The sequence below is a fragment of the Vanacampus margaritifer genome, chromosome 20 (genome assembly GCF_051991255.1).
Source record: "Vanacampus margaritifer isolate UIUO_Vmar chromosome 20, RoL_Vmar_1.0, whole genome shotgun sequence".
NCBI lineage: Eukaryota > Metazoa > Chordata > Actinopteri > Syngnathiformes > Syngnathidae > Vanacampus > Vanacampus margaritifer.
Window position 1 is genome coordinate 15,020,908 of NC_135451.1, and position 27,505 is coordinate 15,048,412.

Consider the following 27,505-nt stretch of genomic DNA (forward strand, 5'->3'; position numbering starts at 1 on the left):
TTGTAGCTGTGGCCTTGTGGTACACCTGTATCACACCCCCCCCCCCCCGCGCACTACAGACAATTCAAACATTCTTCTTGCAAAAATCTCCTAGCTTAAGGCTAACATACAATGTGGAATGCCATTGACAGGCTAACGGACATTAGCATTATTCTAAACGTTTAAACAACTGAGCAGCAACACTTTCAACGGTTCATTGTGTGTGCGTGCGTGTGCGCGTGGGTGGGTGTGGCCATGGCCCAGAGCGCACTTCAGAATGGCAAGTTAGCTTGTAGCTGTGGCCTTGTGGTACACCTGTATCACACCCCCCCCCCCCCCGCGCACTACAGACAATTCAAACATTCTTCTTGCAAAAATCTCCTAGCTTAAGGCTAACATACAATGTGGAATGCCATTGACAGGCTAACGGACATTAGCATTATTCTAAACGTTTAAACAACTGAGCAGCAACACTTTCAACGGTTCATTGTGTGTGCGTGCGCGTGCGTGTGCGCGTGGGTGGGTGTGGCCATGGCCCAGAGCGCACTTCAGAATGGCAAGTTAGCTTGTAGCTGTGGCCTTGTGGTACACCTGTATCACCCCCCCCCCCCCCCCCGCACACTACAGACAATTCAAACATTCTTCTTGCAAAAATCTCCTAGCTTAAGGCTAACATACAATGTGGAATGCCATTGACAGGCTAACGGACATTAGCATGGACGTCACAGTTATTCTAAACGCTTAAACAACTGAGCAGCAACACTTTCAAACATGTAAAAATACTCGTCTTCTTTCAATTAATTGCGCCGCATCTTTTCCAGTGGAGCTCAGTGCTGCCTGGAATGCGGTGGCAAAAACGTGGTACTACATTGAAGCCGTGCAGAATTGAAATATGGATTTGGCTGTTTGCCGCGAAACGGCAAAAACCCTCACTCACTTCATTGTCGCAGGAACTATATACCAAGGGGAACACTGTGCACAATTTACAAAAGATGTGATGTTAGAGAGTCTTTACAGTGTCGGCTGTGTCACAAACGAGTTAATAGAAAATTATTTAATCAAGCACCGGGGAGCAAGTGAACAGCGTGACACACACGGGAAAAAAAAACAGAATGGAAGAGATGGGAGGCAGAGAGACTCAAATAGGATAAATGTAAGTGGGTCGCTGTGTACACACGCACACACTCTTTGGAGTGGAAGGTAATCTAGTACATAAATAAGAATATAAAGTCCAAGAGGATTTGTAACGCTGTACAATATATAATAATAATAATAATAAAATATAATTTAGTGTACTGCAATATAAGCGGCGATAAGAATTTAGAGCAGGTGAGGATGTATAATGTGCGGTAGTAATGATAATAATGTAATGAGGTGAAGATTTACAATTGTGAGGAAGGATGTGAAGAGGTGAGGATGGGTAATAATAATAAGAATGTTAAGCAGGTGACCAAATGCAATTCGAATAGCAATGTAAAGAGTGTAATGATAATAAGAAAGTGAAGAAGGGAGTAATAATAAGAATGTAAGCGGGTGAGCATATATATTAACTCTTTGACTGCCAAAAACGTTAAATAACGTTTCGTAAAATCCAATGGAGGAGTGCCAAAGACGTTAAAAGACGTTTTTTTTTCAAAACAGGTGAAACTAACCATTTTCTATTGCTGATTACTCAAAAACGGAATAAGGTAGAAACAAACTTTTTTTTTCTGATGGAAGATGAGAGTCCAATCTTGTTTTAGCAGTATGTGTGTTTCCATAGTCCAAACACATAATTTTCTATGGACCTTGAAAGATCAGTCAAAATGCTTAAAATCGGCTGGCACCCACGGCATCCCTTTTCTGAAAACGTCTGGCAGTCAAAGAGATAATAATAATAAGAAGAAAAATGTGAAGTAGGTGAAGATGAAAGTTGCCAAGGGCAGGATGTAGCGTCAGCTTCAGGGTCACAACCCTTTCACATTCAACAAAATAAAAGTTTTTATCTTTTTTTATCAAGTCACACACTCGAGCGTGACTGACACCTTTCAACCGCAGCGCACACATGCGATCAGTGACGACACACACACACTCACACAGAGGTGTGTGTGCGTGCGTGCGTGTGTGTGTGTGTGACAGTGAGTCGGCCCGGCGAAGCTATAAGAGGCTGACGAGCGTCTCGTCTGACCTCCTTCGGTGCTAAATTAAAATGAACCGGAATATTGATACCGAATGAAGGTGTGTGTGTGTGCGCGCGCGCGTGTCTGAGACAGTGAGAGATGACGAGACAGAAAGAAGGCCACGATGAGAGATCATCACCAAAATCAGCATTCATGATTTGAGATGGCTTCCGTTTTTACTTTAAAAATTCCTTTCAAACTCACAATTTTTGACTCATACAAAAAAAAAGATATCACACATAAAGAATTTTATTTTATTTTTTTAAAAGAGGGTTTTGGCGAATAAGAGCACTTTTGTGATATGTGTGAGAGTTTTTGGGTGAGTGTGAGTTTTTCTTGCAGAGTGAGAGTTGTATTTGTGTGAGTGTTTTATTTGTTTTTTGTTTTTTTGCTTGCGTGAGAGTTTTGAGTTTTTATTTTGCTGGTGCAAGTGAGAGTTTTTTTGGTGAGCTTTTGAGGTTTTCTGGTGTGTGAGAGGTTTTTGGTGTTTGGGTTATTGGAGTTAGGGTATTTTTGGCACATTAATTTTTTGGTATGAGAGTTTCAGAGTGAGAGTTTTATTTGCCATGTGTTTTGAGGTTTTTTTTTTTCAATTTAATTTAATTTTTTACTGGTGTAGTTTTTTTTTTGTGTGTGAGAGCTTTTATTGGTGAGTTTTTGAGGGTCTCTGGTGTGTCAGAGTTTTTTGGTGTGAGTGTTTGCATGAGAGAGTTATTTTGTGTCTGGGTTATTGGAGTTTATTTTTGGTGCAGACGTTTTTTAATGTGAGAGCATTTTCGTGTGAGTTTGAGTGTGGGAGTTTTATTTGCTTTGGGTTAGAGTTTTTTTGAAAGTTTTTTTTTTTTACCTGTGTAAGAGTTTGTTTTTTGCTTGTTAGCTTTTATCAGTGAGTTTTTTAGGCTCTCTGGTGTGTCCGAGTTTTTTAGTGTGTGAGAGTTTTTTTGTGTTAGGGTTAATGGAGTTAGATTATTTTTTGTGCAGGAGTTTCTTGTTGTGTGAGAGGTTTTTTTTTGGGGGTGTGTGTGCACATACACACACGTTTTTAAACAAAGACACACAACATCCCACTTGCAATTGTTTACAGCAGTCATTGTAATGGATCAGCTGTCTTTCTCATACAGTATGTGTGTGTGCGTGCGCTTGTGTGTGTATGCACGTGCGTGTGCGCATATGTGAGGAAAAAGCGGGCTATGAAGTGGACGTCTTCTTTCGGATAAGATCAACTCAAATCGTTTCCACGGTAACAACAATGTAGGATTTTGTGTGTGCGCTAATGTTAGCATGCTAGCATGAACAACAACTAACAAACAGGAGGGCGACCCCGCCGACAGGAAGCGGATGTTTGAATGACGGACTGACCATCATTCGTCGTCACTGGGACGAGCAAACTTAAAACTCACTCAACACCTCCCTGCTACCTGACTGGTGTGTGAATAATGAATGTGTGTCCCTCCGTGTGTGTGTGTGTGTGCATATGTGTCATAGTGTGAGTTTGTGTGCGTTTGCGTCTGCATCTGCGTATGTGTTTGCGTGGATCTGGCCCAGATTGTGCGTTGTGATGTCATCAATGTAACCCCAGCTGAAAGGTGACTCTGTGTGTCACCTCCTCTTCATCACCTGATACCTGACACACACACACACACACACGCACACACACTCTTTTCCACTCTTTCCAGTTTTATCATCAATAGTTTTTTTCCCCCCCTGCCTTCTGATTGGCTGATTTGGGACCTCTCATGGCTGTGCGGAAACTTATTCCAAACACTTTAGAGATAAATTCATCTAAATATTTCATATCTAATTTATCAGGATCTGAATGAACACAATAACAATATTACCACAATATTTACTGTACGTCTTTATCATCTACAAAAAAATGACTATTACAGCATTTTACTGAGTCACTTATAGACTGTATTATATTGCCTCCTGGTGGCCAAAGCGGGCATACCAGAAGGAGCAGCACAATGAAATTGACTGCCACATTAAATCTGAAATTCTTCACATTCAATATTCTACGTTATGTTTTTATAATGTAGAATATTATAGATTGCTATTTTACCTCATTAAAAAAACACTTGTGTGTACATTTGGAAGAGTGATGATGTCAATGTGAAGGTGTGATGCATACTGTAAGTGTAACATTTGTCCACTTTTACAGGGAAACTGTTTAGCGCGTGCTAGCTGTCAATTCTTCCTGACTCATTTCTCTTTCATTTATATGTTTTCAAACCAATTTATTATTCGTGTTCACACTCTTAACGCCAAAAGTGCTAAAAGATGCAGCGACAAAGTCAGGACGGATAAAATTGTTGTGACTCATGCGAGCGACTGCGTTAAATGCGAGCTAGCCTGCTAACAAGTGTGCTAGCGGGCTAACAAGCTTTGGAGCCAGGCGGGCAAACTTGTTAAAAAAGCGCGACTCTGAGGTGGATTAATTTTTATAGGATAGTAAAGATGTAAGTAATGTGACCAGTGGTCACCATGAGGGAAATGAGCTCATATAAAAACATTTTTAAATCGATTGAATTAATTAAACTTATTAAAAGACACATTTTAAAGTATTCATTTAGCACCTGTGAAATGGATGACTTTTATATAACATCACTTGAACTGAAAACCAAACTCACTAAAAGCTGTATTTTTTTTTTACTTCCAGTTGACGATTACCGTGTTTACAAAAGTAAACTGTATTTGTTTTATTTTGTTTTTGAATACCACAATGTTGAACCAAACCTTATTATGTTATTACGAAAGCCTGCTAGCTTAATGCTAACATAATCATGTGGAAATTAGCATCGATGTTACGTAACAAAAGCTTTTTTCATGTCTCTTCTCCTTGAAATTATGTTGCATCTGTTCCAGTAAAGCTCAGTGCTGCTCTGGCATCTTGTGGCGCAACAGGGTATTACACTGAAGACATGTAGTTGAGCTTGCTTGTATAAAAAAAAATAATTTTGCTTAAAAATGTATTCTATAGTGGAGGATTACTTAATAGGCATCTCTAAACATAAAAAATATGATAAAGCATTAATTTTTCTTTTTTGTGTGCGTTTTTTGACTTTGCGAGGACGTGTCGGCGGCGCGGCAGTGTCACGGTGCCACGGCGTATTTCACTTTAATTTGCCGTTGCGATGTTGTTTCAAGCTCGATAGCTGCGTTGGAGGCTCGAGGCTTCCGTTACTGTCTGATGGCCGTTTGACGACGCCCATAAAACATTTTATCTCCAACGCGACCTTGACCACGATGTGAACTCGGCACGCTCCCCGACGCCATCACCACGGCGTGTGTGCGTGTGTGCGCGTTCGTGCACGCTGCCAATTCTCGGCGATGGGACACTTAGTGAGACGCTGATAGCTAATATGGAAATGATAAGAGTACATGATGTCCGCGTGTGTGTTTGTGAGTTTGAGTCTTCTTCATCACCCTCCGGTTAGCTTCCTCCTCCTCATACATCATCATCATCATCATCATCATCATCATCATCTCCTGGACTCTTATTGAGTCCACTTGTTCATCATTAAGGCCCGAGCACGCCAGTACAACAACCGTAACAAAATCCCTTTGTTTGTTTTTATTTATAAATCACCTTTTGATGGTTTAATTATTATTATTTTTGTCAGGGTTACAGAATAATATGAACAATGTACCACAACTCTACTTGTGATAAACAAACTTGTCAAAAGCATTTAACTCTTTGACTGCCAAAAACGTTAAATAACGTTTAGTAAAATCCTATGGAGGAGTGCCAAAGACGTTAAAAGACGTTTGTTTCAAAACAGGTGAAACTAACCATTTTCTATTGTTGATTACTGAAAAACGGAATAAGGTAGAAACAAACTTATTTTTTCTGATGAAAGATGAGAGTCCAATCTTTCATTTGGTAGTATGTGTGTTTCCATAGTCCAAACACATCATTTTCTGTGGACCTTGAAAGATCAGTCAAAATGCTTAAATCGGCTGGCACCCACGGCATCCCTTTTCTGAAAACGTCTGGCAGTCAAAGAGTTAAGGAGATCGGAGTAAGTCGATGTACGAGTCTGAAGGAAGTTTCAAGTCTTAACTGGAAAGTTTCCAGCCCGGAAAGTCAAGTGGAGTCCGGAGTAAATTTCAAGCAAGTTGAGTCAAGTCGAGTCATCAATTAAGTTATGCAGGTTCAGTTTTATTACTTTATTGTCTTCTCTGTTAAGTACATTGAATTTTAGTTCATGTTTGACCAGCTATCAGTCCGCATAAAATATAATACTTGAATCAGGATTCCCGAGTGTGACTAAAATAGTCGCATTTGCCCCAAAATCAATTTGGAGTTTTTTAACCTTAAAAAACAAACAAAAAAAACAACTATATATATATATATATATATATATATATATATATATATATATATATATATATATATATATATATATATATATATATATATATATATATATATATAATTTTTTTTAAACAACTAATTTAATAAATGTGTTTGGTCCAAAAAGAACTTGCATATTTGTAGTGTTTCAAATAATTGTATTTGAATTAATATTTCTTGGCAGTAAAAATATGATAAAGAAAAAAATTCCAACACTTCGGGGTACGCTCCAACCGCCTGTTTTAGCTAAAGATATTAACAAGCTTTCTCCGACAACAACAAAAAAACTTTCAAAAATATATAAGTTACTTTCATATACTGATAAAATGTCTTTACCCATCTCGAAATGGGAGACAGACTTGTCTATAGCACCGGAACCTGACTTTTGGATTCAAGTTTGTGAAAACGCATTTAAAATGACAAAACACACAAATTTACAACTTATCCAATATAAAATTATTCACAGAACATACATTACTCAATATATGATGAAGAAAATGGGACTCTCAGACTCCGACATTTGTCTCCAATGCTTACAAAACACTACAGACACTTATGTCCATGCTTTATGGTTATGTACTCCGGTTATGTATTTCTGGACTAAAGTCTTAGAAAAACTTTCCGCTATTTTGGACTGTAGGATACCTTTATCTCCAAACTTGTGTTTGCTAGGTGACCTAACAACAACTGACTTACCACATAAACAATTTCAATCTACACTTGTAGCCCTTACTATCGCTAAAAAAAACAATTCTTGTTAACTGGAAAAATAAACAAACTCTGAATATCGACCAATGGTCTAACCTCCTCATAAATCACATTTTAATGGAAAAAATATCTGCCTCAAATAAAAACCAAATATCAAAATTTATACAAACATGGTCTACGTATATAGAATTTTTTAACCTAATTCCGGTTACTTAATTCTGTCTGTTAGCGAGAGCCACTACATCGTGATAACTTACATTGATGTTTCTGCATTTGGCAATTTATTATTATATTATATTATTAGTATGGGATTTTTTTTTTAATGGGCTTTAGGTGAACTGATGAATACACACACGCTCGCACGCACGCATGCACACACACACGCACATACACATACTCACCCACATACAAAAAATAAAAAATAAAAAAAATATATATATATGTGTGTATATGTATATATTATATGTATATATATTTAAAAAAAAAAAACAACATTTATTAAATTTTTTTTAATTGATTTGTTTGTTTGTTTTTTAAAAAAAAGGAGAGCAATGATGATGTCAAATCGAATGAACAATACTGAGCTCTCCTGAGAAAGAAAAAAAAATTAATTAATATTTCTTACATTGAAACATACGTTGAAAGATTTTTTTTGTTTGTTTATTGTACCAAATAATAAATGATCTTCCTAATCATGATTTCAATTATTATACCAAAATAATTGTGATGAATATTTTCTTCATAATCGAGCAGCCCTACCGTGATTGGTCGTTTCCTATTTCCTCAGCACAGATGAGGCCATCTTCAGTCGACAGCATGTGGCAAAATCAGTTTGTAAAGCTATTAATTGTACATGAAAAATAAGTTATCAAATTAATTCTGGACAAAATATGAACTTTTTACTGCCGAAAATGGCTCAATGAGTCAAGTATCCCTTCAAACATTGTCATCATGCCATGTCAGCCAGTCAGGGTCACTACGCCCCCACCACCCCCAAGTCCCGCCCCAAGTCCCGCCCCTGCTGTCCTTTAGCCAAACTGTCCCGGTTGTCGCCTGCCAGCTCCCTTGGCTCTCTGCCCGCCAAATTTGAACGGGCGGCGACAACGTGCGTTTCCTCCTTTCAAGCTAATTGAATTGAGCTTGCGAGGGACGTCTTCATCCTCCTCTTCATCCTCGTCGTCGTCATGCCCGCTGACAGCCGCTCGCAGTTAGGGCGGGGGCCAAGACGCAGATGGCGCGTAGATGCATACCGTATGTACAAGTTATGTAGTCGACAAAACATGCGGGCATTTTGGATATTTCCGAATTGGCGAGGCAAAAGTCCACTAACTTAATGCGAACATGGGCCAAAGGAAATTCTTGTTGACTTTACGATAATGAATTCCACATAGAAACATAGAATACAAAAATACTCACAAGCGTTCTCGCTACCTTTTCTTCTTCCTCTTCAATCCGCTGGATCTCTTCCAGTGCTGCCCTGGCATGTTGTGGCAGGATGTGGTACTACACTGAATGCGCACAACTCAAAACTCAGACTTGCTTGTATACTGTCAAGACCATGAAAAAGATCTGCTCAAAAGTTGATGTTGCCTGGCTAATATGCTAATTGCCGCGGATTAGCGGCATCTGTCGCCACGACAACACTCTCTCACGATCCACCTTTACATTTACACACACTCTCGTCTCTCCTCAGCTTCTTGATTCTTTTTTGAGGAGCTAGCCCCGCTAACTGCTAGCGTGTTGATGTCACATGATTGACACGCGCACAGCAACAACAGCAAGCGCCTACGTGACCGCCGCGCCGTGCTGGTGTGTCCACATCAAAAGAAAATCCAGCTCTGTTTTCCGTTCTTATCAAAAGCTGTCATCCAACACGTCGCTCGGTCACACACACACACACACACACACACACAAACGTGCGCACAAAATCATGTACGCACTTTTTCAGAAATCTGATTTGGGAGCTGTGAAGAATAAATGCATGAAGGCTTGAAAAATGACTCCTGTCTGATCATTCAATTAAGAGCCCGTGCAGATGGTCCACATACACACACACGCAACTCGCGCGCACGCACACACACGCACACACTTTTTTTTCAGTGCAAAATCTTTTTTATTTGTCATGGCTCTTCTCATAGTCACTGTTTATAGTACTTTCTCACAATCATTGTCCTTTGCGACTGTAATGGCATTTTGTTATGGCCCTTCTCCTTTCTCATAGTCCTTAAGAAGCTGTTGATGTGAAGGAGACAGGAAGTGAGACACAAGAGAGATATTTACGTTTGTCAAGATAGAAGGAAATGACAAATAATGGCAACATTTCGGCATCTTCCTTCCAGGACTGGACTGGCACAAATAATCGGCCCTGGCGTTTTGTCATAGGCCCGCTGGCCCAGCCCGATTCCTGACCCCCCTTGGCTACCACTGATCAGTTTGATCTCTATATTGTAAATAGATGATTGGGTTGCTCCTTCTAAATTGTGCGTCGGTCTCTCGTGGTAAAATGCAAATAAATAATAAGAAAATGAATGATCATTGAATAGCACCACATCGGCCCCCGAAGGACACCGGTCCACCGGGCATCTGCCCTGTGCGCCAGACGGCCAGTCCAGCCCTGCTTCCTTCTGCTTCAAAAGACACACAGAAAGCTCCGCCCGCCAAGGTAACCAAGGTAACGGAACAAACGCGGCAAAACCACACAGGCAGGGAAGCGGGACTATGACAGCGAGCGTCTCGGTTGTGTGCGTTTTGAGGCTGAGGCGGGGTCTGATTGCGTCCGGTCGGCTTGATTGCGTGGAGGTTGTAGGCCGACCCGAGCCGCGTCTTCATCGCGAGCCGCGTCTTCATCACGCTCAATCACGACGCTCAGAGATCCTTTAATCAAACGCTCCTCGTCTCACAACCGCCGGCACTCTTAACGCTCTCGAGACTTTCCCCAGAATCCCTCAGAAGTACTTCACTTTTTTTTTTTTTGTTCATACTTCAGGGTTTCTCCTGGCTCAAATTGAGGCCGAAGCCATCCCATTGTGATCAGCCGCTCAAGCAAAAAACATTTTTTCCTCTCTCAATTCTTTCTATTTGTTTTAGTGTTTTCTTAACATTTTCTTAGGGTTAGACGGGAATTAGGGTTGATGAAGGTAATTGCAAACCTGTAAACATACAACCATGAGAACAGTGACTATTACGGCATCTTAGGAGAGGACCTTCTTTGCTGCTTCTTCTTCTTGCTGTTAATTATGCTGCATGCCTTCCAGTAGAGCTCAGCGCTGCCTAACATGTTGTGGCGAAACATGGTACTACACTGTAAAAAGAGTTGTTCAACCAATTGAATTGTTGACCAACTTTGAAAAAAATCGCTTCGATTTGGTAGCACACGATTGAATTAAATTAATACAAAGTGAATATATGAAGTTTGTTCAATTTCATATATTCACTTTGGATTAATTTTGGATTCACTTAATTGCATGAGGTTATTAAATTTAATATATTCACTTTGGATTAATTTTGGAATCGATTCAAGTGATGGATTCAAGTTAATATATTAAGTTTAATGAACTCATAAATCATTAAACTTAATATATTCACTTTGAATGAATTTAATTCAATTGTGTGTTTGTTGAATTGAAGAGATTTTTTTTTTTTTTAAAGTTGGTCAACAATTCGATTTGTAAACTTAAATTGGTTCAAAATTTCTCTTTTTAGAGTGTACACTAAATGCACGCAACTCTAAATTCGGACTTGCCTGTATACTGTAAAAACTAAGGATGGTCGATACCATAGCACGAGTACTCTTACCTTTATCACTAGTGCTTTTGATACATACAATTTACATACACACAAAAAAAAGACCTATACATCCCAATATAGCATTTTTCCTTTAAAATTGCATGAACTGAATGGCAATTTTTATTCTTTTAATTTAAAAAATTGTTAATAGGCCCCAAAAGGATGGGCAATACTGGTGGTCACGAGTACCAATACCTTGAAATAATGCCAAGTTACATGCTCATCTCTAGTATAAAAACGAACAAACATAAAAAAAAAACAAAACTGTTACTTAAATGATGACTTGTGATATAGCAAAGGCTTATTGTACTTTCTACTCACGGCACTTGATGTGTGTCCGCACAGCTGGTAGCGTGGGCCAGTCAGCAGCAGGATCAGGATGACAAGATGGCCGGCTGTGTGTTTCCAATGGGACCAGAGAGCTTTCAGCGCTTCACGCCGGACTCCCTGGCGGCCATCGAGCAGCGCATCGCCAAGGAGAAGGCCCGACGCAACAAACACTACCAGGAGGTAGCCCGCACGCTAAACCAAAAATATTCATGCCCAATATTTATTGAATTCATGAACATTCATCCAATAATAGTAAATATTTACCCCATCGTCATTAGTTGATGCGCAGCGTGGCTGTGAAAAGAGAGGAGCAACTTTACAACTTTTAAGCGCGTGTGTGTGTGTGCGCGCGTGTGTGTGTCAGGACCTTGGCGACGTGGAGGTCCCTCGGCCCCGGGCCGACCTGGAGGCGGGAAAACAGCTGCCGCGCATCTACGCCGACATCCCCTCTCACCTGGTGGGAGTGCCCCTGGAGGACATCGACCCGTACTACTTCAAAGAGCGAAGGGTACGCAAAAGCTGGTGCCTTGAGATACGAGTGACCCGACTTAAGAGTTTTTTTTTCCCAGAAAGCTGTTTAATGCCAGTTGGAGTTTACTCTCAAATAAGGATAATTACATCATTGTGTATTTCGAACAGCCAAACAATGATGCACAAGAATGACCTTCTAGCTTAATGCTAACATATAGTGGAAAACGCCATTGACATGCTAATCGTTGATGTGTACCTATTTTTTTAACTGTTGAAATATTGGTAATTTACATGTCGGTAAGTAGGGGAGCGTTTTAAACTATTTCCCTTTTTTTTTTTTTCAACTATTTCCCGTTGGCGTCGGTACGCCGAAGTTGCTCGACTCGCCTGAGCGCCGCCGCGGGAGGCAAAGCAAAAAAAGCGGGAACGCGGGCGCCGGCGCGATGTGAGGCTGGCGAGGGACGGCGAGGGACGGCGACGCATCGCTCGCCAGCCTCACATCACATCGCTTCCTCATGAGGGACTTTCCTCGCCGGCCTCCCTCCTCGGCTCGGCGCCGTTTGCAACATCACATGTTTGTGTTTGCGGTTGCTGTGCCAGCTTAGCAGAGGGAAGCCAAAAAACAGAAAAACACATTCAGATTTTCTGCTAGACGGGGGGGGAAATTATCGTTTATCTTCTATACCAGGAGTGTGCTAGCTTTTTCCTCTGAATCTCTAAGCTTATCCACATCTTAGAGATATTTAAGTCATTCTAACGTGTGATGCTGCTCCCGTGAACATTTTCAAAAAAAACGTTCATACATTGACTTTAATGATCCCCCTGAGTTATTGTTAAGTCCCTTGAAAGGAGCTAAATGAAGCTAACCTATTGCTCTCATTATGAACTAAATACTTCCTGTGTTGTTTTTGTTGACAGACCTTCATAGTGCTGAACAAAGGCAAAGCCATCTTTCGTTTCAACGCCACATCTGCGCTCTACTTCTTCAGTCCCTTCCATCCCGTGCGGACCGTCGCCATCAGGATTCTGGTGCACTCATATCCTTGTGATTTATATTTGGGATGGAATTAAGGGGAAGAGAAACATGCAAGGTTTAAAACTCAAAGGCGAGAGATACAACAAATGCAACATGAAGCTTCACACGTCACGAGAAAACCCACAAAGCTAACGATAAAACTGAGATTAAACAGCTGACTAACACAAGTAAAGATCCTGAGTGAAAAATGGCTAATGTGGCAATATTGTATCCATACCCTGACTTGACTTGTTTGAAATTTAGTTGCCACTCCACTTGCTTAAAATTTTGTGGCAACTGGACTCAAGTTATTTGAAATCTAGTGGGGACTTCATTTGCCTCATTTGACTTGACTAAAATTTAGTGGGGATTTGAACCAACTTAATATTTGGTCGGGACTTGACTCGCCTCACTTGAGATTTTATTGGGGACCTGACTCGACCAAAATTTAGTGTGGACTCATCTTTTGCTTTAAATTTAGTGGAGACTTGACACGACTTAAATTTTTGTCGGGACTTGGCTCGCCTCACTTGAGATTTATTGGGAACTACTTGACTTGACCAAAATTTAGACTCGACTCATATTGGTCCAAATTTACTGCAGACTTGACTCGACTTAAAATTTTGTCGGGACTTGACTCGCCCTCACTTGAGATTTATTGATGACTTGACTCGGCTCGACTGGACTAAGTCTAGTCCCAATTTAAGTTGACTTGATTTTTGCACCCTGGAACTTGTTTGAAAGTTTACAGTAATGACTTGAGACAAACCCACCTCATGACAGTGAACATGACATACATGGCTTCAGACCCCCCCCCCCCCCGACACCCATTCCCAAATCCACCACCCTCCATCCTAATGCCCCCCCAGCTTGTCCCCCCACCCCATGTCCTCACCTCACACTTTGATATTTTTAGCCAGCGCGGCGGCGGCTGCCGTTGAGAGATGGCGAGTCGGCGGACACGCTGCTGTTGTCGGGGATAATCGGGTGAAGAGGTCGGCGGCCGAGGTGTGGTACTGCTGATTTTGCGCTTGGGGGTGGAGGGGGGGAGGCAGAGCGAGGGAAGGGGGTGGGGGGGGGGTGAGGGCGGGCGTCCTGATGAAGTGGGCGCTCATAGTTTTTATGAGTGCTTGTGTGCGACCAAGAGCCTTTTGGATTTTGGCCCACCGGCGCGGCGCCACCATGACAAGCTGTGCCGTGACACACGCGCACACACGCGCGCACGCACACACACGCGGTTATTCGGCAATTGTGTGCTTTGTGTCTCACTCAAGTGTCACCTTTGATCCTGGCGTCTCACGGGGCCTCGCTGGGCATCAGGTCAGATGCCTGGCAGCCTGTGGCACCACCCGGCGCCACAGTGGAGGGCATGTGCGTGCACAAAAGCGACTGGTCGCCAGTCAGTGTCAAGGGTGACGTGGAGATAAACAAAGGAGTGGTCGCCAGTCAATGTCCTCCTTCACAATAAGGCAGAGAAAGAAAGATGGCTCCCGTGGCGGCTGTGGGCGGCGTAATGACATCATAGCTACGGTGGCCCGGGAGGTCCTTGACTGCGACCTGTCATTACGCCAGAATTAGCCGCACGCATCGTTTATCTGACCGGCCGCTGCTCAAAGTCTCACGCGAGGAGTTTGTTCCTGGCGCTAAATGACCGTAATTAAGATTCATTTATAGCCTGATTGACAGTTGGGCCCGCCCCCGCCCACTTCCTCCACAACAAGACAGGTTCAGGTGACATTTCACTGCCAGCGTATGGAAAACCCAGCCCGGCATTTATTCCACATCCTTTCGAGCCAGCATGTTCACGAGTACGATCTCGCTCGTTGTCCTCACAAGACAATTCGCCACACGAGTAGAATGGCTGTTTTTTGTTTGTTTTGTTTTTACTAATAACATTTTTTTTTTTACTACTAAAAGACACTTTAGGCCTACTAGTGCGCAAGTGGAACAACCCAGGTGCACTAGCAGAAGAACACATTCTTATTAGTTATTTTGTGTTTGGCTGGATATCAAAGATACGGAATATGCTGGAGTGATGTAGCGGCCATCATGTTGTGTTCCTTAAGCGTGTCACATTGTTCAGTTTGTTCATCATGTGCACCATCCTGACCAACTGCTGCTTCATGGCCATGTCCGAGCCCGCCACCTGGGCCAAATATGTCGAGTGAGTACATGTGACCCTTTATGTGATACTGTAGTCGATGGCTTCTCAAACTTTTGGGGTCCAGGAAGAATTGAGGAATTTTTAAACAAACACATAAAAGCAATGCCTCTATAGGAAAATCACATTAATCCTAATCATTATGGATTTTCAACTGGACATTTTAGCTTTGCACTTTCTTTCGTAATCCGCAGTAGAACACAAGTTTCACCAAAAGTATGACTGAAAAAGAGCTTTTGGTAGTGAGGGAGGAGAAATTGGTTTCATCTAATTGTGCGGCTACTCAAATGCTGCACTTTAAAATCAGTCGGGTCAAAAATAACCAACTTATGAGTCAAAAATGGACAGATCCTCTACTTGGGTCAATTTGACCCAACTTTCTGGGTTGATTTGTACCAAAAAAAACATTTTGTATAAAACAACCCAGAAAGTTGGGTAAGATCCTCTATTGGGTCACTCTAAAAACGGTCAAAATAACTCAAATTGGGTCAAAATTTGACTTTTTAATTAAATAATTAAAAAAATTAATCCACAAAGCAACCTTTTTGTTTTGTTTTGCTTGCTTTGTGGGTTATTCATTTGACCCAACTTTTTGGGATAATTGAATAACCCAAAAAGTTGAGTTGGTCCCTTTTTGACCCAATTTTGGTTATTTTTAACCCAACTGTTTTAACCCAAATCATTTTGTGTATAACAACCCATAAATTGGGTCAGATGCTCTGCTTGGGTTAATTTGACCCAATTTTGAGTCAAAAAATTGAGTCATTTTATATAAAACAACACAGAAAATTGGGTCAAATTCACCCATAAAATGGATCAGTCCATTTTTGACCCATAATTGGGTTACTTTTGACCCACCTGTTTTTAGAGTGTGGCGTTATCCCCAAGTTCTGGCTTGCTGAGCCCAGTTTGAGAACCACTGCTTCTTTCTGTCCCGCCATCATGTATTTCCCCCCTGGCCCCCAGGTACACTTTCACCGGCATCTACACCTTCGAGTCCCTGATCAAGATCTTGGCGAGGGGCTTCTGCGTGGGACCCTTCACCTTCCTGCGGGACCCCTGGAACTGGCTGGACTTCAGCGTCATCGTCATGGCGTGAGTGACGCATGAAGCATCACCACACGCAACACTCACACGTGAGAGGCTTTTATTGTGAAAGCAGGGGCGGGGGGGAAGACGTGTAGCATAAGCGGGCGAGAGGGAGGGCTGCGCCACTGTGGGAGCGGTCGCAGCCGATTTCAATCATGCCCAATTGAAGCAGAGCCTTTCATTCATTTTAAACAGCTGACTGGTTTGCCAAGTCGACACGCGCAGCGAGCTTTGCGCTGGAAATAAAATCAGGATCCGTCGGTATTTGTGCCACTACAAAAAGTGAGCCCTGAATGGTTGAGTTGGGTCACGTCACCCTGTGCGCAGCCGGCTAGCTTTAGACATCACACCGGCATGAGGTCCGGCGCGGGCATGTTTGCAGCGTCAGGAAGAAGTCAGCTGTCAGCGGGGGAAAATGAGGTTGAGTCAGCTGAGCGGCAACATGGCTGCCAGGAGATCAGCCAACAATGCTGCCTTGGCCACAAGGGGCCAAAGTAGCTACACTCTGTACTCAAGTAAAAGTACAGCTACTTGCGTCAAAATGTGAAATGGCATCATGTGAGGTGAAACATCTTTAAAAAACACTTTTTGAATTGAGGAATTGCAAGCAAATTCATTTACAATTTCAATTTGAACCTTTTTTAAGTTAACTATTTTAAAATAAAATGTGGGATGTCTTGTCAGTGTTTAGCTTTTTTTTTTTTTAATATTTTGATTTTGAATGTAAAAAAAAATAATGTTCAATCTTATGTTTGCAACAATTTCTATAACAGTTTGATGCAGGTCATGTTTAATTTGATCATTTTAAATATGTGTGTAACATTTTATTGAGCAAAACGAAATTAGAGCAATAGCTAACTGAAACTCCATTTTACAGTTATAAAAGTAATTCTAACCATAGTGAATATGTCTTGTCTTCACCTTTGCCAATTAATTGAATTCATGAACTTTATTTGAACATTTATTTTGGGTTTATTTGACTATGTAATTATTTCGACATTAGTGTACTTCCATACATAAGAAGGAAAGTTGAACAGTCCTTTGGGAATTGTAGTTTACTTAATTACACAATACATTTTGATATATAACGGCATATATATATATTTTTTTAAATATTGGACTCTACAACAACTCTATTCATTGAAAAAAGCTCAATCTAATACTAAAACTAATATGGTGAAAACTAAACTAAAATGAAGCATTTTAGTAAAAAAAAAAAAGAAGAAAAAAAAGAAAACTAATAATAATAAAAAATAAACAAACAATTATTTTATTTTATTTTAATAATAATAATAATATATATTTTTTAAACAAACTGACCTTAAAAAGCAAATGTCAAAATGAAATACAAAGTGTCTCTAATGAAAAATCCCAAATTGTTTTAACCCACATTTAACTACACATACTTTTCTACAGAAATAAAATATTTCTACTTGGATACGTTCCAGCGTAGGCCCGAGAAAGAAAAAGAGCACGACCCTTCCACTTTAGTAATTGAGTGAGTGATGGAAAATCTTTCGTCTTTGGTTTGCTTCGCGATCAGGCGGCAATCATTCACACAAGAGAGGCCAAGCCAGCGCGAGGGTCGCCGGGCACGCGACCCCCGCAGCCACCGCCGCCGCCTGCAAGATAAACGATCACAATCAAGCCATCGGATCGATAGTTGACCTCCGCGCTCGGCCCAGGGTTAGCGCGTCTAATGAAGCGCCAGCGCCGCCGGCGTCTAAATCGAAGCGTTTTGATAAAGGTGCTCTCGTGACCCCGCGCACCCGCGTCAGGCTACCCCCCGAGACCGCCCGCCGCGGTTCCCTCGTGGAAAAATGGCCGCTCCTAAAGGACAAACCCGCCATTAAAACAGCACATTGGACGCCCGCTATATGACGAGTTGCCATTCATCCCGGAAAAGAGACGGAAAAAGAAATCAATGAAATCGCTTTGAGACGTAAATCAAGCGAAGTTTGAGGAGATATTACAAAATCACTTTGATTTGTCTTCAAACTCGGGACAAAAGTTCACAAAATGTGGCGGAATGAAGTGGAATTCTGAGACATGTCCAACCTCACTTCCTTCTTTAATGACGCTCCGCAGTCTGCTCTTATTTCATGATATCGTCGTCATCTCATCAGTAACACACACAAGCACGTAATGTCAGTGGGTGCACGTCCTTGACCCGTGGGCCATCCTGCAGTCAGATGGATCTTTAGTGGTACAGGGACACATAAGTCACATATTAGTGCACACGCACTCACACACACACACACACACACACACTGTGACCCTGAAACGTCACCTCAAGCTTTATTAAAAGGAGAGTGATGGTCAGTAAATAGACACACCCCTCTGGACACGGACACACGCACACACACACGGACAAACAGACTGACTGATGCTCCGAGCCCCGCCCACTGAGTCGCAATTACCATGGTAACCGTTTCCATTACCTCCCTTCTTCCACCAATCAACACGTTGCTCCGCCCCTTGGTTGCTGCTCTAATGGCGGCGGTCACATGACAACAAGACATGACAGTAGTCAGTAAGGTGTGACAAAAAACAGGAAAATAGTTTTTGAGAGTGCATCATATCGAATCGTTGCACTTTGAAATATATCGAGATGCGGATAGATTTATTTTTTTTTTATTGCAGACATGTATCAAAGAAGGAAATAAATGGCATTCATACTCGAACTGTCCTTGAATTATTTATTATTATATTATTTTGCATCTCACGTATGGAAAATCGTATCCAATCGTCGTTTGTTGAGAGATGCGCGGCTCTAGTTGTCACGTGACGTAATCACAGATGAAAGTAGCCAGTGTCACATGACTGCATCATAGACGCTTCATATGTTGTCAATCATTTCTATTATTGATATTATTTACTTGAGTGTGTCAAAAAGAGACGTGTGAGCGTTGTGTTTTGTCTTCTTCTGTTGTCATTGTCGCTGCTGTACGCGCCACACTGCCCCCCGCAGGCTGTTAACAGAGTTTATCAAAGTAGGAAACCTGCAGGCGCTGAGAACCTTTCGAGTCCTGCGAGCCCTGAAAACCATCTCGGTCATCCCAGGTAAGACCGCCACCGGAGCCCGACCCACCCGCGGGTTGGGACCGCCCAGCCAGGAAACGCTCGCCATCGCAGTGTGGTTGTATACGTCTTCCCGTGTCCAGCCCCGTGTGTGTTCAGTCCACATATTCAGTCCCACCTCCCGCTTCCATCGGCCACGGGGCAGCCGAAGAAGAATCGCGGCAGGGAGCCGAAAACAAGAAGTCAGCTGGAGGGTGTTAGCAGCCTAGCATATTGTTCTTTGTGAAACCAAAATGAGCATTTATTCCATATCCATGAAATGCAGCTTAAAGAGGAAGTCCCCCCCCCCCCCAAAAAAAAAAATTCTTGACAATAATATGTTCTATGCAGCCTCACTAGTCTAAATTCGGTATTCTGTTTAATTTGCGTCAGTGGAATGTGAGCTAAGCAGCTAAAATCCAGCAGTTTTTATCAATATCAGAAGGCGGCCATTTTGCCACTTGCTGTCGACTGAAGATGACATCACAGTTGCTCAGGCTCACCTGTTTTCTGAAGCTGAGCTGTGATTGGTTGTTACCTGAGACCTGAGCAACTGTGATGTCATTTTCACTTGACAGCAAGTGGCAAAATGTCCGCCCCCCTTGCTGAGATGGCTTCGTAACTCATATTCCACAAATTTGATACTCATCAGAATGTCATGTTTAAACTTAATTAATTAATTTAGTCGTACTCTCTTTGTCCTTACTAGTGAGAGCATTTTTTGGAACGCTGTTTGAGTGTACTAACACATGGATCTTAAGCTGGATATCAAGGATATGGAATACATTTTCAGCTGGGCTTTCCTCCAGGTGGCATCCACTTGTTGGCGGAGTGTCCAATGGCGTGCGTGTTTGTGTGTCCGTGCGTGACGCCTTCTTGTGTGTCTTTGTGTTGTCTTGCCTTGTTGCAGATATGTCACTGAGTTTGTCGACCTGGGTAATGTGTCGGCCTTGCGGACGTTCAGGGTGCTGCGAGCGCTCAAAACCATCTCTGTCATCCCAGGTGAGCCCCCCCCCCCCTTCGCCCCCAACCTCCATCTTTAGCCTCCTGGTGCGTACGCGATGCACGTTAGTAGAATGTAGGAAACAAGTGGACATGAGAGGTTCAGAACACGGCAGCTCTGAAGACAACATCTGACCAATATTATGCATTTTTTTGTTAGCCATTTTAAAAGGGTTCCCCGGTGTCTTAATAACAAAGCTGTGGCATATTTTCATAAAAAATAACAAAAAAATCAACTATTATACATGCAGGTTATATATAAAGTCTTTACTCTTTGACAAATTTATTACAAAAGCAAATTAATTAATATATCTGCGACTATTACTATAAAATGAGGGGTAAATATTTTTTTGTTGTTGCCTCATTTATGTTGATTAGCATTAATTTAGCATTAGCATTGTTAACAAGCCAATGTTAGCTAGCCAGGGCTGCTACATTGGTGGCATGTGTTATTCGTAACGGAGTGTTATTATAACACTAACTGTTGTAGGTTTTAAGTTGTATATTTTTGGAGCGTACAATCGTTTCAAAATGAAAAAGAAGTGATAAGCGTACCTGTTGAGCTAATTCTGCAACACTTCTGAATCCTCAACTGGCTGAGGACGCTTTGCTTTGCTAATTTCATGCCCATTTGCTAGCAAGAATGGAATAGAATGGAAGGGGGCTTTTTTTCAGATTTGGCTATTCCAAAAATAGTTCCAGAAAAGCTCCTAAAGCCCTTCCTAATAGCGATAGCGTCAACTAGAGTGTGAAAAACGAGAGACTGCCCACCATGAAAGTATTTTTGTGCCACCCTAGACACACACAGTAAAAAGTCAATTGTCAATAATATGCCCATCTAAAAATCATCATAGCTTGTTTCAACACTGTTAAGTCACCGTGACTCAGCATTGCAGCAGCTAGCTAGCCAGCTAGCAGCTCATTTGCTGACGTGAGATGTATTTGAAAACTGTTTTGTCAAATTCCCCAAATGATCCTAATGTTGACACTGCGATACACATGATACAAACTCCAGAATTGTAAAAAAAAAAGAAAAAAAAAAGTGACTGCTGATGCTAGCTGACCTCTGTTTGTCGCCACTTAGCATATTAGCAAGTAGCGCTAACAGCATGATTTCTACTGCACTTGTGGTGAGTTGCTAAATAACAAAAAGTAATGACGACACATTGTTGTGGGCCTTCAAAAAGTTACCGAAGCTGAATTTAGCATTTAAACGCATCATTTAGTTCAAAATACACGGAATAAAAGGTTTCGCGTGGCAGTGATTGACTCCCGTCAGATTTCTTCCTCCATGTTTTCTTCCTCCGTGTTTCCTCTCCTTCTTCATGTTGCATCGGTCCAAAGTGCTTTTTGGTAACTTGTCGGTGTTGATTGTCAAGATGAATCGAGGCAACTGGATGAAAACTGTTGTTTGTTTGTAGATGTTTTCATTTCCGAAAAATAATCCGAAAGGCTTGTTTAAATTTTAGGTTCCCTTTTAAAACTGAAACATTTTCAACAACCATCAAGAGTCCAGTTGTCTCCATTTAACTTTTGGTTTTGTTAGCTTTGTAGTCTTTGGCTGTGTTGCAAATGGTTTACTCATTCCTTAGGCCCACTAAATATGGAATTTCCGATAGTGTGGGCACTATATAGTGGATAGGGAGTAATTCCCTACACAGCCTTTTTCTTTGCTGTCCGGCTAGAATATGTGCATCAGTTTGTTTTCAGTTCTTCTCTTGCTATTAGCCGTTAGCTATTTGCTGCAAGCTGACGCCGCGCTCCTTCCGTAAGGCCTGAAGACCATCGTGGGCGCTCTGATCCAGTCTGTGAAGAAGCTGGCCGACGTGATGATCTTGACCGTCTTCTGCCTGAGCGTGTTCGCACTCATCGGCCTGCAGCTCTTCATGGGAAACCTTCGTCAGAAGTGCGTCCGCAGCACGGCGCACTGCGTCAACGACAGCCTGCCCGCCAACACCTCCTTCTTCTGCAACAACAAGACGTGGACGTCCATGAGACACTTCGTCGGTGACGAGGGTGAGTGCACACTTTTATAAACAAGCCCTCATATACAGTAATACCAAAATATATGCACGTGTGTGCTAATGTTATTTTTGTCCACTACTTTGCAATAGTCACATTGCACTTCAGGTACTTTTTTCATTTTATTCTGAAATAATCCTAACCCGAGTTGCGCGTTATCTTCTTTGTTCTCGCATCCGTCAAAGTTAGAATTGCGATTGTGTGCAAATGGCGCCGGATGCTAATGCAGCTAGATGCTAATGCTGCTGCTATTTGTGTCTCAAACCAACAAAGCGAACAAACCAACAAACAAACGAGCAAGCATGCGTCCCCGCAGGCGTCTGTATCGACCCTCTAAAAGCTGCCGTGAAACCCGAGAGCCGAGCCACTACGCTGATCAATAGCCTAGCAACATCTACCTTGCCTGTCCCGCCACAATAAAAGTTTTCTCTCGCATTAGTTATGCTTTCTTTTCCATGCCACGCCTGTCCTGTCACGGTAAAAGTTTTTCCGTCACAGTAAATTTTTGCGTTTATGAAAAATGTGTTTCTACGTCATACTGGTACCGCCACAAATAAACTTAAATTTCTGTCATATCTGTACTACCACAATAACAGTTGTCTTTGCCATTTTTTTTTCTACGTAGCACCACACTCTCACGGCAATAACATTTTATAGAGCATTATGTCGAATTTGTTTCAATAGCACCTCCACAATAAAAAATAATTTGCAGATTTATTTAAAGTTTGATTCTACGTCATCTGTCCCGCCACAATAAAACTCGTCTTTCAGCTTCATGTAGTGAACACGTTTGCGCTGAGAACAACAAACTTTATTTTGAAGTGACTTTTGCTTTCCTGGTTATTTTTGTGTGGGATGAATGTTGTGTGCGTGCGTGTGAGTGTGGTGCGCTGAATAAAAGATGAGCATGCTGAAAGTTGTTCCCATAAGGCGAGCGGATGAAAATGTCAAGCTAGCTTTTAAGGTCAGAGTTTGGCGTCTTCTTATGCAACGCCGCCTCACACGGGAATGGCTTTTCACAATAAAACGCCGGCTTTATACCCGCTCATCAGCGGCGTCCTCCGCGTCGGAGCCGCCCACTAACGAGATCCGGCCGCTACTCGAGGGGAAATGACTGGAGACATTGGAGACGCCATCTCGATGCTTGGCGTTTACATTGCAGCTTGGATCAAATTGTTTGTTCTTTGTCTCATATTTAAAAAAAATAAAAAAGTGCAGTTTTACCGTGGCCACATCTGTTAACTTTTTTTCAAATGAATTTCTAAGCACCTGTTCTCACTCTGTCGTCAAAAAATGGGAGGCTATCAAACAACAACGAAAGTCTGCTAGCTTAAAGCTAACGTATAATGCGAAACGCATTAAATGGGCTAATAGAAGTGACTGTAGAAAGTCGCTACACGCTTTATTGCTGTTTACTTTTTGAGGCTACAATGCATCAATGATTTTTATTTGTTTTTAACCATACTTATGTTGTAGATTATTTGCTATATGGCGGGATTTTTGCGGTGATTAATTTTCGACATGAACTGCGCAGATTCAAATAGCTATTATAGCTTTAGCTATAGCTATTTATAGCCCACAGCCGCTTTATTGAACAAAATACAGTAAATACAAGCACATTCGTTGGCGACCTGCTTCAACACATTCAAAATCACCGATATTACCGTTTACAATGTGAGGATGGAGTCTCCAAGTGGACAAAAATTATACCTGCTCCTAGCATGCATATATTTTGGTATTGTCTCGCTAGTTTCTCGCCATCATACTCGTTATTTTTGCTGCATGTCGTCCACTAGAGCTCAGCGCTGCCCGGCATGTTGTGGCACAATGCGGTACTACACTGAAGGCGCACAACACTTAACTGCTACTTGCCTCTCAATCCATCAAAAAAATGATTGCTTAAAAGTCTAAGATATCGCTGGGGCGTGAACAATGAACCGCGATATCACGAGCAAACACAAATTTGATGTATTTTTTGTTGTTTGTCTTTTGCAGACAACTTCTACAAGGTGGAAGGCGCCAAAGATGCGTTGATATGTGGCAACAGTAGCGACGCAGGGTGAGTTCATCTCGGCGACGGTTCCCGGGTGTCAGTCAAAATAATATATAAAAAAAAAAAAGTTACTTTTGTGCCAAACGAGTGCGAGTGTGCGACGCCGCGGGGCCATGTGACACGAGGCTTTAGGACGGACGAGGATCGGCGTTCAGTGTTGACGCTGAGAGCGGCAAGATGACACTCTGAATGACACCGCTATCAGAACAGCATCATGCGAGTGCGTGTTCATATTTGCGTGCGTGCGTGCGTGTGTGTATGCGTTAGCCTCCAGCTAGCCGGCCAACCGCGCCGCGTGAAAACCATCTCAGGATGCTAACACGTAGCTCGCAGGCTAACACGAGCCTGCCACGGGAGAGGAGGGAGGTTCAGGTGAGGTGAGGCGGAAAGGAGGATGGATGGAGGACAATTTGGTGGGAAGAGAAGTAGGGAGGAGAAGAAATCAGCTTTTGTTGAGAAATAGACAAGAAGGTAGCGAAGGAGATGAAGGAGCAACAGCGAGCCAACGTGGAGGTGGCGGAAGAGGAGCAGATGGCAGGAAGTGGAGCAAACAGATGGAGCAAAAAAAAAGAACAAAAGAAAGGAAGAATGAATGAATAGAAATGAAGGAAAATGTGCAAACAAGCGCAAAGTGACAGGAAAAACTTCATCTGCCTTCAAGGCTGAGACGCCTGGGCAGGCACGCAGTTGAATCCGTGCTGAGTCTTTTCTGTGAACAGTTAGCATCTTGTCCCAAAGTTTGCGTGTGTTTTCCCTCCCTTGAAAACGTGTTAGCTCAATTTAAGAAATTGTCCCGAATGTGAGCGGAAATACTTGCAATCCAGCTCCCATAAAATAGATGCTTGGCCTCTTTTGGCTAGTTGACAAAAGCAGCATCCTCATAATTGAGCTTGTGTGGTTGCCGTTACCGCGGCAACGCCCGTCAACAACCCATCCGCTGTAGTTGCAGGTGTTGTAAAAGTGTTCCCTTCACTTGCCGTGTCGCGTGTCGTCGCGCACGAGCGGCGCTGACAGTGACGCTGATGCCGCCACCGCTGCTGGCTTCCCGCGACCGAGCCACGCACGCACCAGGCCGCTACGGCCGCCCCGGGGGCAAAGGTCACTGAGCTAAGCCACTGCGACATACTTGCTGCGACCGCTCGCTGAGCTCAGCACTAATTCATCTTCATCATCGTTATGATGTAAATGAGCATCCATCCGTGCGTTTTCCAGAGACCTTGTCCTCGTTAGGGTCACGGGGTGAGCGCCAGTCCATCCCAGCTGACTACGGGCGCGAGGCGCACACCCCGGACTGGTCTTCAGCCAATCACAGAACACATAGAGACAAATAATGGATGCTGTAGCGACGGGTCTTTCTCGGTTGTGCGGCGGCAGTTAGAATGAAATACCGCCGATGGGGGCCGAATTTCCTGGAACCCGCGCGTCGTATGGACCATATTCATCATTCCATTAGCCGCCTTCTCAGCTGGTGGTCGCCACGCCATGCTCTACTCTCCAGTGTGTGTGTGTGTGTGTGTGTGTGTGTATGTGTGCGTGCGTGTTTATAAAGTTCCCTGCTTGCACTTGTACCTTATAACATTATGTTAAAAGCCGCACAGATCAATAGCTCAATTGCAACACCAAAACATTTTTTCTAAATGGTTGTTGATTTCTATTGTGTGTGTGTGTGTGTGTGTGTGTGTGTGTGTGTGTGTGTGTGTGTGTGTGTGTATACTGGGTGCACGCCGAGAGCTCTGCGGGAGTCGAACCATGTGATGTCTGTTACGTGGACAGTCAAAGAGGCTTCCACCAAGCTCCGCGGGGGCTCCGTGTGCGTGCGTGTGTGCATGTGTGTGTGTGTGTGTGTGTGCGTGCGCACGTATGGAGCTTAAAAAAAAAATCACTTTGAAGCATAAAAAAGAAGTCAAAGAAACAAGAGGATATTTATTATGTATTTATTTCACATTTTTCCCTGGACAGCAAAGGGCCATTCTGCTAACATTAGCATTCTTCGAATTAGCATTAGTCGCAGTGCCAATAGAGTACTAGTACACAAGTACCAATACCCGCACTAGCAACAGTAGAAGTAGCGGTAGCAGTACTAGGACAAGTAAGAACGCCAGTATGAATTTCGTTAGCAGCCACAGGAGCAGTATCATTAGAAGTACAAATACCAGTACCAATAAAAGTATATAGTATTAATATCCGTACCAGTTGTAAAAGTAGAAATATCAGCACCAATACCCGTATGAATCACAGTACCAGTATCAATATCAGTAGCGATAGTGGTAACAGGAGCAGTAACAACACTTATTGCCCTAGAAGTATTAGTAAGTTTAGTCCCGCCCGCACAGTTTGATTTCAGCCAATCACCTTCATGCTGGCACAATGATTGACAGCCTGCCGGCCTTGTCCTTGGCACTGCCTTGGTGCCAGCCAGGCCACTAAATCACACAGACAGACAGACAGACAGACAGACAGAGGCTGAATGGGCCAGTGCACACCGATGCTAATTGCTAAAGCTAAAGCATAAACTTGATGACAAAGATGTCTACCAGTAGAAGCAGTTTCTGACCTTTTCAGCCTGGCTGAAATCGGAGCCACTCAGACCTGCTGATTGTGTATGTCATTTCTTATGATCAACTGAAACACACACACACACACACACACACACACACACACACACACACAGCCTCCTGATGTTCCCGCCACTCCGCCAGCTAAGCGCTAATTGGTTAGCATGTTGTTTCAGTCCAGCTGTCACATGCTGAACTTTAAATACTTCGACCTGGCAAAAGTATCGGGACACCGGCGGGCCCTCTGAGAGAACCTTCTACGTGTGTTGCGGCGCACATCTGCACTTTGCCGTCCTATCCAGAGATTCGTGCGATTCGCTGGCAAAAGACGGGACGCTACTTAAAGTTTTAGGTTTCATTTAAACGCTTTAAAGCGTCGCCATCGGACGGCAAATTTGATTCGATTTTCCTGAGCGAGACGAGCTGAAACCTTATCTTATTTGTCCTTTACTTACCCAGCATGCTTTGCCCACCAAGCGCGTGTGTGTGCGTGCATGCACGTGTGTGTACTAACGTGTGTTTATATTTGTGCTTATGTTTGTGTGTGTTTGACCATGTTTGTGTGAGTGTGTACTTTTGCAGGGGTTTTTTTCTCTGAGTGTGCATATGTTTATGGTTGTTTGTGAGCGTGCATGTGTGTGTTTAAGTATGTGTATTTTTGCTCGTGTGTCTATGTGTGTGTGTGTTTCTGAGCGTGTGTGTGTCTTGGTGTGTGTCTGTCTACTCGTGTGTGCTTGTGAGTGTAAGTGTGTGTGTGT

General features: G+C 42.6%; 1 protein-coding gene across 2 annotated transcripts in view; it reads left to right on the plus strand.

Moving 5' to 3' along the window:
* The window catches only part of LOC144040156 (sodium channel protein type 2 subunit alpha-like), a 73,810-nt gene that overhangs the window by 9,461 nt on the left and 36,844 nt on the right, over positions 1-27,505 (plus strand). Inside the window, exons 2-9 of one of the 2 annotated variants that reach the window (XM_077554067.1) lie at positions 11,335-11,499; positions 11,684-11,827; positions 12,709-12,826; positions 14,879-14,969; positions 15,933-16,061; positions 19,027-19,118; positions 21,891-22,133; positions 24,135-24,198. In XM_077554067.1, the coding sequence (XP_077410193.1) occupies positions 11,377-11,499; positions 11,684-11,827; positions 12,709-12,826; positions 14,879-14,969; positions 15,933-16,061; positions 19,027-19,118; positions 21,891-22,133; positions 24,135-24,198 (1,004 nt within the window). In that variant the 5' untranslated portion in view covers positions 11,335-11,376. Of the gene's footprint in view, positions 1-11,334; positions 11,500-11,683; positions 11,828-12,708; positions 12,827-14,878; positions 14,970-15,932; positions 16,062-19,026; positions 19,119-20,025; positions 20,118-21,890; positions 22,134-24,134; positions 24,199-27,505 lie in introns of both variants that reach the window. The other variant, XM_077554068.1, reaches the window with a different exon arrangement.